This window comes from Lactuca sativa, chromosome 4, assembly GCF_002870075.4.
Source record: "Lactuca sativa cultivar Salinas chromosome 4, Lsat_Salinas_v11, whole genome shotgun sequence".
NCBI classification, from domain to species: Eukaryota; Viridiplantae; Streptophyta; class Magnoliopsida; order Asterales; family Asteraceae; genus Lactuca; species Lactuca sativa.
In genome coordinates, this window is record NC_056626.2 from 99752840 (window position 1) to 99765286 (window position 12447).

The following is a 12447-nucleotide window of genomic DNA, read 5'->3' on the forward strand; positions in this document are numbered from 1 at the left end:
CATTTAGCCTAACAAGTTAACTATAGGGTGCTGCTAATAAGACTCCTAACCAGTGGCGGACGCAGAACATTTTCGTAGGGGTGACACTAAAAAATATTTTCAAATAAATCTATGTTAGTAGTGTCACTCGTGTTTTAAGCCGTTGCACCCAATATAAAAAACATTAAAAAAATAAATTTACACTACGTGCCAGCGTCGGAGCAATAAGCCGGAATCCCTAGGGCACCACTAAGGTCCGCCACTGCTCCTAACTATAATAGAGCTCTAATAATTAATAGCATTTGAAATTCACCCGGGGGAAGTCAAGAGTAAGGTTGCGCATTGGGGTTGGGCTTTCAGGCCGAACTTGGTTAAACCCGGTCCATGGGTCATGAATGCGAGCTTTGTACAGTCTAATAACCAAGCTAAACAATGATACAAGGTCGAATGGGGCAAAAACCTAGAGATATAAGCGGGCCTATGTGAGGATATTATGCGTCCAAATTACAGAAGATTCGTAAACTCAAGAGAGTTATGTGAAGCAAAGCTAATAAGGAAATTTTGATTAGAGGTACAGTGATTGGATAAAAAGCAATCCAATAAGCAAATTTAAAATTTTCATATTTTTAAAAGACCTATTATACTTTAAAGTTATATAAGATTTATCAAATCCTAAAATAAAAAGAATTTTAAAATACAAGCCAACATATAAAGTGAAATTTCACTCATTTAATTTACGACAAAAGGCTTGTTAATATATTTTTATAAGGCTAAAAGAAATGTGTTATTTTCTTACGTGTATGGTGACATGGAAGCTAAGGCCATAAGGTATACTTACCACGAGGTTGTTCGTAGTTGAGCTGGCCACGAACAACGATCGTGCATACCGCCCCGTTGGTTCGTGGTAGCTCGTGTTCGTGGTCTTTCGTGTTCCACATAACGGACGTAAACGGCCAAAGAAATCGAAGCCCCCATTTGACCATTTTTTGTACCCGTTCAACGGTTACTTTGGTTTAAAAAAAAATTACCCACTTTATTTACCTATAAATACAACACCTTAACTTGTTAATTTTTACAACATTCTTTTCTTTCTCTATACACAAACTACACACTACATCTTCACAACCAAAAACAGTGGATCCCAACCAAAACACCCCTCCAAACTATAGAAATCGCAAACCCGATAACTCTTTTGCGTTAGATACAACACCTCGCCAATTCCCGGCTATGGAGTCACCTCAAGACGGTTTTATCAACTACTTCAAAGTGGTTCCCCTATCCAACAAGCACCACTTTTCCAACAACAATATCAACATTTTCCGGCTTTCCAACAACAACAAATGCAACAACAATTTCAACAATTCCAACAACTACAACAACTCCAACAACAACAACCACCAATTTCACAACCACCAGCTCACAACCACCACTTTCACCGGATTTTGTTGCGGAAACTCAACCTTCACCACCACCTCAACCAAAAAAGAAAAAAGGAAAAAAAACCACCCGACCCACTACTACCCAAGAAAGTGTCCCATGGACAAAAGAAGAAGAAGAAAAGTTAGCAGAGGCATGGGTGACGGCTTCCGAAGATCCAATTGTAGGAGATAGTCAGCCTTACGGAACTTTTTGGGAAAAAGTCTGAGTCATTTTTTACGAGTTAATGGAAAGTGAAACTCGAAATGCCGATCAAATTACGTCGAAATGGCAAGATATTCGACTAAAATGCACTGAGTTTGGAGGAATCTACAACAACCTCCTAAACTTACGCAAAAGCGGCTCGAACGATTTTGATGTTTTCAAGGCGGCCATGGACCAATTTGAAAAAACAACGCCAACACGCAAAGCTTTTCCGTATATGAAACCGTGGCTAAACTTGAAAGACGCCCCAAAATAGAAAGAGCAAACGGAAGGAACTTTCCAATCTTCCGGTTCAAAGCGTTCGAGTAACCCCGATGGAACTTCTCAACAATCGGACGGCCGAACACACATCGAAATCAACGACGATCCGATAGATCTTGAAAACGACCAACCTCTTCATCGACCCGTTGGAAGAAATAAAGCAAAAAAAGCGGCGTCAACATCTTCGAATTCTAGTGTTATGGATATGTTTGGCGATAAATTTGATTGATATGTGCAACTTCAAGATACGAAGTCCGAGATGATGACTTGGATGGAACAAAAAATGATCGAAGCACAATCATCATTTCAAGAGGCACAAGAGACACTCTAAACAAAAACCGATATGGAAATCTTGAAAATGAAAGCGGACGACCTTGAGGGCGAAGATTTGGAACTTTTCCAAGCGATGAAAGAGTCGGTTCGAGTCCGACGTAGGCGTAGGGGGTAGTTTATTTTATTTATGGTTGGAATTTTTAGTTTTTTTTAATGTTTTTTTAATTTTTTTTTTAATTTAACTAATGTAATTTTTTTATTGTTATTTTTATTTTTTTAAATTTCAATTAATGTAGTTTTTATTTAATGTAATTTGGTATTTTAATTTAATGGAAAAACTAGTATTAAAAAATAATTTTAATGTATTTTTGAATTAAATTTAAATAAAACAAATAAGATGGAGTGGTGTGTTTAGTGGTAAGTATCTCATAGTTAGTGGTAAAGAATGTGGTGCTAAAGTGGCACCCGCCACATATGTGGTATGTGGTGGGTATAACGGATGGTCTAACTTACACGTGAGTTGGAGGGGAGGGGTTACACCACCACTTCGTTGTGACTTTTCTGATGTTATGTTTCTACACAAATCAGAGACACTTCTCTCTATTTCTCTTCTTCTCGCTCTTTTTCTCTTTACTCACTACAAACTTGCTAATGGAACAATATTTCCTAACCCTGTGCGAATAATGTGGAAAGGTATTTGGCTCTTGTAGTCATCTCCTTTGCGAAACAATATCCCCTTGCATTCCATATAGCCTAAACAATATGTACATGATAAAAAAAACAGATACTACCACCGAAGAGTGGCATAATTCACCAGCTTAATTATCGGCAGTGACGAGTTTATGTGCAATTATGGTGGGTCACTTGACCCATCTTTTTATTTGTATAACAAGTTATACAAAATAAAAAAAATTATGACCCATCTAAAAAATGCAAATGAACCACCATAATATCTTTGACATTAAAAAAATGTATAAATTAGATTTTTGAAGTCCATAAATTTTAATAGTCTAATATCATTTAATGTATAATCCAATATGCATAGCCAAAAACAATTTACAATAAAAAATAAAAAAAATTGAATCACAAATCAATCGTTTCACAATACGTTAACCTTCAATAATCTTCAGTTCTTCATAATCATCAATCTAATTTGCAACCACCGGTAAATACATTCTAGTTTGTTAACTTTGTAAAATTTGATTAAACTATGAGAAAATTATATTTCCATTTTGAGTATTCCATGAGCATTAAAAGGTCGAAAAAAGTTATTATTTTAATTCGTGAATTGAATATTCATAAATTAGTTGTAGGTTTAATTTTATTCATTAATGGGTTTCTATTCTTTTCCTTTTCTAATTCTTTCTTGTTAATATTTATTCCATCAGTTTTCCATTTTTTATTGTTCCATGAGTTCACACTAGGTTTTTTTTATTGTTTCAAAATTACAATGTGAATTGATTATTTGATTGTTGTCTATTTCAGAAATCAAAATCAAAAATGTCTTTCAAAATCAAGAATGTCTTTACTAGATGCGTAGCCCGTGCAAAGTGGTGCAATGAACAATTTTTTTAGCGAATAATTTTTTACGAAGAAATAATTATTATGTTTTATTATTAGTTATTATGTATAAAAAAACTATCACTTTTAAATAAAATATTTATGTTTAGACTTTATATTTATATTGTCTGTTTATACATTAGATGTAAATTAATTAACATCGGTGTCTAGTTAAAGAAATATAAACTAATTTATATACAATAATTTAAAATTTTAAAATTATCATTTTGCTCAAAATTAAATTTCTTAATAACCTTCCTTAAAGCATCTTCAATGGTTAAGCTATGTTATGACTTAAAGTTATTGTCACATCATCATACTATTAATTTTGACCTATAAATAAATGATATCTCCAATGGTTAAAGTCATTTATCTAAAATGTTTTATAAAAGCTCTTATTTAATTGATCATTTTTTTAAGAACAAATTATATCTTAATATGAATATATAAAATACAACGATAACATATTTTTATTTATATACAAAAAGTATGAAAATTGTTATATTTTACGTATAAAAATAAAATAAAAACATTGAAAATATTATATAATACTTAAAGTATATTGACTGCTCAATATATATTGAATAGTCAAAATAAAAAAAACAAAAAGTTGTTTACTTCAATGGTGTTGAGTGGTTGATAATAAAAAGCTAATATTAAGCTTTAAAAAATATCCCATTGTAGATGTTCTTAATTGAAGGCTTCAAATTTTTGACAACTATTAATGATTTATTTATGTATAATTGATTTGTACAAAAAACTTTATAATTTATACCTCTTAAAATTTAAGATATAACTAACATGCTTTGTAATATATATATATATATATATATATATATATATATATATATATATATATATATATATATATATATATATATATATCGGTTTCATTTAAATAGTGAACCATGTGATTTTACGTTCTAAACTCGCCACTGATTATTGGCCCAAAAAAATGTATTCATCACTAAACCCTTAAAAGGAATTTGAGTTTTATCAATGGCATGTGAACAGTTAGAATTTGACTTATAATTTTTACGTATGATAATAAAACGACATCAATAATGTCAAGTCATTTATTTTAGAACCACGTAGGCTACATAATTGATTATCAAGAGCTACACGGTTACTAAACATTATTTTAAAAAATATCAAAATAGAAAATGATTTTATTGTAATAACATAATGATTTTTTTCGTATATTGAAGGATAATAGATTAGTTTTTTCTAAATCTATGTAACCATCATAACCGACTCTCAAGGTTTGTCAGTTGTTAATAAATATTACCACTAATCAGAACATAATTTTTCTAACACAAAATAATACTATTAATGTTTTTTGGCACATTAAATGATAATAGGTTAAGTTTTTCTAAGTTTTTTCCTTTTAAAAAATCATCATTTTTGTAAAGCTTATTTAATTTTTGGTAACCTTAAATAAACCAACTTAGGTGTCCGCTATAAATTTAACATAGGTGTCTGTGATATATTTCTTTACAATTGCATTTAATCTATTCTTTTTGTTCTTATTAAAGTAGTCGTCTCTCCGCTTCTCAACCTCCCTGTCTCCGGCCACCCTCCACCTGACATGCTTCTTTGACCCCTCCATTCCTTATCACTTGTGCTCTATGTAGTGAATTTCTCACCACTCACCCCTTCATTCTACAACAACTCTTATCTATTATTTTTATTAGTGTACAAATCTTTTTATTTACTATCCTTCTTACCATAGCATTCTTTCTCAATCATGTTTACACTTTATGCTTACAACAATTCTATGGGTTATCAGCAACCCTTGGGACTATCAGTAGTCATGGAGGTATCACCAACTCATATAACAACAATCAACAGTAAAGACCCAGTTGGTCTATCATGCACACACAATGATATAGACAATACAATGAGAAGACTCACTATGCAAATAACAGACAAACACACATCTCTTAGAAAGTGAAAAATGCATTACGAGTCACATATCATTAATATAGGCATACCCTCTCAGTCTACACCTTAAAACCCTTAAGTTGACAAAAAGTTAACTTGTTGAAAAAGTCAACAGTTAGAGTCAGCTCCAACTGACTCCCACGTCGTGGCAGCTTCATGACATAAAAGTCGTGATCATGCCAGCCTCTATCTCGTGCCAAACAACTCTCCATGTCATCAGGACTGGATTTTTCAACTTACTAGATTAAGCTCTTAACCCTTAACCATTAGACCTCTAAAGCTTGGATCTGACCCTTCTTATGGCCTTAATGGATAAAATTTATCTATTAAGACATCATAATAAGCCATGATCAATAATCCTAAGTTCTTAATGGCTTTACCAATTGCATGGACACCTAACTAAGTCATAAAAGTCCTTTTCTAGCAACCATAATGGTCTAGTAACCAAGTAAGGCACTCAAAGGTTCTTAAGATCATCCAAACTTTGGAATGTCCCGAAAATTAGAAATATATTTTTCTTTTTTAAAAGATATTAATCAATTAAAATCATTTACTTAAAAGCAATAAATGACATTCATTTGTGAAAAACCACAATATTATCAGGGTTGGGTTACAAAAATGAATAAATAAAATATTTGATGCGTGTGCATACTCTTGCCAAGCTCTTCTCACAAACAACATACAAAATATTTAATCCACAACTATAAGAATAAAGCTTAGTGAGTTCACTAGTGTACCACGTATTTCACCATACATATAATGCGTACAAGCAAAGACCTTGGCTCCAGCGCCTAACAGCCAAATCTCTAATCAACATACATATATCATACATAACAGACCCAACCCACGAGTGTAACGGACCTTGCCCAAACTAACATAACATGCCCCACCGAATCATACATAACATCCCCCGCCCACATATATAACAGGCTACGCCCATATAATAGGCCCCGCCTACATACGGGCCCCACCCAAAGAGTATTGAAAGATCAATATGCCCAAAAGTCATCGCAAAATGAAATTGTTAAATAATATATGACCCTCAAGGGTCACACTAACAACAACTTGATACCATTTATTATTTATTAGAAATTGATTTTAATAAATGTTTAATAAACTCATAATTTATTGGAAATTATTTATTTCTTGGAAATAATAATTTTCATTAGCAAGTAACATAATATATATATATATATATATATATATATATATATATATATATATATATATATATATATATATATATATCATATAGTATGATTATTAAGTCATGTTCATTATTTTGGACTAGAAAGACTTGTTTTTAGCCAAAAGACAAACTTTAATACTTATAAAAGAGATTCTGAGTTTTTATAAAAGTTTGACTTCTTTTCTATCTTGAAAACCGTAGGCATGCATGCCTTATGCATGGATGGCCTTTTGATTATTTTATGTAAAAGAAATAATAGATTAACGGGCATGGGAGAAAAGTAAGAGTAGGGGACATAATTTTCTTAAAGTGTTAAGGACTTACGATCCAATACTGTTTATGAGGCTTACACTCTTGCTTTGTGTGTTCGTGTGAAAAACGTAAGCCCTCTTTCATCATGCATTCTCTCTAGTTTTTTTTTTCCTTTATGGACCTAAAAAACACTTAAATTTTACTTTCTTGAAGTTGATACTTTGGTTATGAACTTTAAGCTTAAGAGTGCAAGAGTTTAAGGACTAGCATCTTCTTTAAGTTGGCTTCTTGTTGGTGTCCACAAAGGAAAATATTTTATTCACACTCTTCTACAACTTCCAAGCCTCTCCTTGAGGATTTAAAGTCTAAAAAGTTTTTCTTATTCTTCTTCCTTTTTTGTTGTTGTTTTCTTTCCAAACTTTGCAAGAAGATCTGTGGTGGGTATAAACTAGTTTTATGTTTATTCAATTTTTAAAATCTTCTGTTGCAAAAATCTTATGTTTCTTGAAACTATTTTTAAATAAAAACCCAACAGTCGGTATCGGATCCATCTGTGTAAGTTTGGTTAGATTTTATGATTTTTGGAAATTTTAGTTTTTCGTCAATATGGATAACTTGTTTTTGTAAGAAAATGAGTTCAACGTATTTTTTATGACAACTTTATAATTGTTATTTTATGTGACAAAAGCTTACATGCATATTTTGTCATTTAAACTTGTCTTAAAAAACAAAAGTTATTTTATGTATATGTGTATTTTGGAGCCTAAATGGAGTTGGAACTGAATAAGGATGCTAAGGAGTAACTTAGAGTGATTAAACTAAAGAATCATGTCCGAATCGAGCCGAAAACCCAAATTTGCGATCGCATTTGTTGGTTAGAATTTTGCAAGGTCGAAAAAAGTCATCTGAAAGCCATCTTGAGAAAATTTTGAAAATCTGCAATCGTATATATGCTTTTTGCAATTAGATTTTTGTGACGCAACTCCCGAAACTTCAGAAATAGCATCGTACTTCATTAAAGGGAAAATTAGAAAAAATAGCAATTTCTGCGATCGCATATATGCTTTTTGCGATCGCATTTTCTGATAACTTCTTCCAGAAGGTTCTTGCTGATCACATCTAAGTAAGACCCACCTGATTAGATTCAGAGTGAGATGATTCGAAACAACAAAAAACCCTTATGAAGGCGATTTCTGACACTTTTTTGTACTTTCTGAAGATCTGAAGGCTATGAATCATCTCATACACTTAGTGTAGAAGATTAATTAGTTAATGTTTATTTTTATTACTTTAGACTTGTTTTTAGCCATGCCTGGCTAAAACGCTAGTTTCAGTTCTTCATTAGACTAGTACTTTTCATGTGATCCATTATCAAATTTGATTTTTTGATTTGTGTTTCAATCTAGATTTTTCAGTTTTGAGCTTATTGAATGTTTGATTTTTAATTCGTGTTAGTTTGATCACCTAGCTAGGATTTTTTTCATTCCATTTAATCAGGTAATAGAATCCGTAATTGTTTGGTCAACTGGTGATAAGTAACAAGTATCATATTGGTTCCGTGTTATGGATTTTACTCTGATGCAAACTGAAATTTCATACCTTTACACTACTGAGCTTATAAGTAGTATTGGGTATTTGTGGGAATTTTACACACAACTTAATGCAACTTTTCTATCTTAATTAAGAGATTATTCAATTAGACAGTAAAAAGTTAAGGTTAACTGAAGAGCTTGTTTTGATTAATTTCACTAGGTAAAAGAGATTATACTAGAGTTTGTTAGTTTTTCTTAGTACCAACTCAGATAGAACACATTTTGGATAACCAGATCTGGGTCGATGCATGATTACGAAAGTCGCAACATAACCAAAATCGTTTTCATTATATATATATATATATATATATATATATATATATATATATATATATATATATATATATATATAACCGTGAGAATCACAGTTATAAAATTAATTAAACTTTCATATTAAAAAATTAAAATTATTAATCAATTATTTTAATAAATTATCATTTAAGAGATATTTTTTTAGTTATATAAAATTATAATCGTTGATTTAAATAAATACATGAAGTTATACCACATTATAATTTGTATTAGTTTTATTTTATTTGTTAATCTAATGTTATTAATTTAATACAATTAAAGTGAAAATTTTTAAATTTTGAAATTAAAATTTAATGTAATTAGGGTGGGAAAATTTAAAATTTGAAATGGATAATTAATATGTTGACAAGTGACATTATATGAGACATATAATATTAATGAAGACTTCTAATATAATGATACTTTAAAGAAGAGAATAAACATATTTATTTATTATTATAATATATATATATATATATATATATATATATATATATATATATATATATATATATATATATATATATATATATATATATAATTGAGCTTTTAAGTACACATATGTGATTCCTTTGAAAAGGATGAACCATTTTTTTCATATGAAAAAACATGTAAATTACTTTTGGTATTTGAATTTGTGTAGGTATATATGCAAGTAAAATATCTTACATAAATGCATATAACTAATTTATTGTATCTATTTTGAAGGAATGGAATTTCCGGGTGCTAAAAATCAATTTCTAATACTTGCAAAGTTTTATAAGAAACCATAAAAAGTGTTCCACTTATATGTTAAGGAACAAAAGAAAAAGTGTTGCATCTATAGGTAAAGTATTGTTTTATTTTGAGATTAAATGAAAACCATGTTGCAATTAATGTGAAAAGTTGAATTTTAAATGTTGTATGGAGGGAAGTGATTCTTAGAAAATACCTAAGCAAACCATTTGCTATTATTTCAACAAAGAAAACACATGCCATTTTCAATTTTTTTATTTGTCTTGGTAGTTGGTCCCAATTCAACACTAAAGAAGTAAAAAGTAACCGAATAAATTATCAATTTCAAAAGTGTTGTATAATTTAAATGTGGTGCTTAATTTAAACCAAAGGGAAGGATCGCGGAGACCTAAGGTTGCACTTGCTGAAGTGTCGCATTTGGCATGCTATAAACTTTCAAGACTTAATACTACAATTTACGACCGGTGTTGCCTTTTAGCTAGATTCATTTTCTTGTACTCCATCAAGTTGTTTTACAACAAAGAACGTAGGTATATATTGGACCAAACCTTATTTTTTGTATTGTCAAAAAGTGGAACCATTCGATAAGTACAAGATTTGATATATGTATTATAAACCATGATGCCAAATGAGGGCTTTACACAAAGCAAGACAAGTACGTTTATAGGCTCTATTTAAAATATTAAACATTACATTTTCCAACAATATGAAGAACAGTATATATTAATAAATCTTTTGCAAGCACATGAGGCATCATGTTACTAGTATTAAATGTAACACTTTATATTACTAGATACAAGCAAAGAAAATACGTTAACCAGATGTAATAGCACCTTTGGTTAATATCTCTTATTTATGCGGCTTCTGCAAATCCAATTCTGAGATTACCATGGTCAAATATAGTGTGGTAACGACGCATAAATGCATCACCCAGTATCCTGCGTCACATGAATCAAGAAAAGACAGTCAAACTCGAGTTTGAATATCTATTATCAGAATTAAAGAACTCTAGTCCGATGATCTTTATTACGAGATAACACGTACCAAAGTGGGCCAACGTCAGGAGGATTATCCAGAGGAACGAAGGTACTTACGCACTGAGCACTAGCACCCTCGCCAATCTTAGTTATGTACTACAAAACAATTACAAAAAATTATATTATATAATTATATACATTTAAAATGCTTGACTAATAGTTCAAAAATGACATAAAACAATACCTCATTAGGAGAAAGTTCAAATTCTTTGCCCCCAATGGTAAATGAAATAGTAGGCATAAAAGGAAGTCTTGCACAGTCTACAGTTGACTCTCCCGCTAAACCCGTCACAGCACATAGCTGCAATGGAGGAGGAGTCATACAAAATTAAACACCAATCTACTATCTATGTATCACTTTTATGTTTTAATGAAATTATATGAGATAATTATATAATAAAATCGTATGTCAAAATCAAAAATAATAAATAAATAAACAAATAGTTTAAGAGAACTCACTTGGGTGCCTAATTTTAAGACGGCACCTCGTGACAGGTTGTTTGTGAGCACTTTATGCCAGAAGTCTACTACAATCTCACATGCTTTACATATTGGGACTTGTGGAGGTCCAGTTAAACCATCACTCATATCCACCACACTCCTAATGTCACTACTGTGCATCATTCAGATTTTACCACGATAAGATATTAAATCGGTGCAAAAGGATCAAATTGTCACCACACAAAAGAAATTAATGATTCCATCTTTGTAGATAAATGCTTACAAAAAAGTAAGGAAAGAGGAAAGTTCGCTATTAGAATATAGTCAATATACACTAACCCGTCAGTAGCTTTATCACCAGGAACACAGATTGTGATACGGGAGCATAACTTCCCAGGTTCTTTAAACTGTTAAATAAAAGAAAATGATATAGGAACCCAGAACATGTATTTAAGTTCCAACGTTAGAAAAAACGAAGTGTTTATATTATTACCATTGCGGAAAACATATCAAAGACTAGGTTTCCCACATTCCCAATAGCTTTCTGACATTGGTCATTAATAATTCCCATAGCCCCGATGGCAAGATTTATCTCTGTGATGGCATTCTGAAAGCCACAAACCACAAAATACGAAGATCAAACCTACTTAATTACAAGAATTTGAAATTAAAAGGGCTTTACTTCTTTAGGTATCAGGAATTGGAATACTGCCATTTAACCAAAAGGTTGACGGTAGTTTAGAGTAGATTAAAGCATTTTAGAAGACAAAAAAAACTTACAAGCACTTAAAATACAAAATTATAAGCTTATGAAAAACACTGCAATAAAAAAAATAATAGGAAAAGAGGCGCTTATCAACACCACTAGATATCAAGAAGCAGAATGATACATACCATTGGACCTGCTATCATTGAAGTTCCTGAATCTACAATTGCGGAACATCCATCCTTACAAAAGCCTGAAACAAACAAAAGACATCATGGCCAATCCAAGCTAGATCCAACATCCAACATAAATATAATAATAATCTTCCTCAATTGCATACCAGTAGGTTTCCCACCAATAAGGACATCACCCATTTCAAACTACAAAAAAAAAAGTGCAAAACATTATATATATACAACATCAACAACATTATGATCTCGTTGTAAACATATGAAATATCATTCAAAAAAATATTCTGTATACATGTGCACATGTGCATATGAACATATACATATATCCTGTAGAATATGATTCATTAATTTCTAA

At 31.0% G+C, this 12447-nt stretch overlaps 1 protein-coding gene across 1 annotated transcript in view; it reads right to left on the reverse strand.

The window, feature by feature from the left end:
• Positions 1–10366: 10366 nt before the first annotated feature.
• The window catches only part of LOC111907865 (cardosin-F), a 35889-nt gene continuing 33808 nt past the window's right edge, over positions 10367–12447 (reverse strand). The window contains exons 6-13 of the mRNA XM_052770390.1: positions 12242–12281; positions 12090–12154; positions 11689–11802; positions 11535–11602; positions 11214–11367; positions 10939–11055; positions 10762–10850; positions 10367–10655 (exon numbers count right to left, since the gene is read on the reverse strand). Of these exons, the coding sequence (XP_052626350.1) occupies positions 10571–10655; positions 10762–10850; positions 10939–11055; positions 11214–11367; positions 11535–11602; positions 11689–11802; positions 12090–12154; positions 12242–12281 (732 nt within the window). The 3' untranslated portion in view covers positions 10367–10570. The remainder of the gene's footprint in view (positions 10656–10761; positions 10851–10938; positions 11056–11213; positions 11368–11534; positions 11603–11688; positions 11803–12089; positions 12155–12241; positions 12282–12447) is intronic.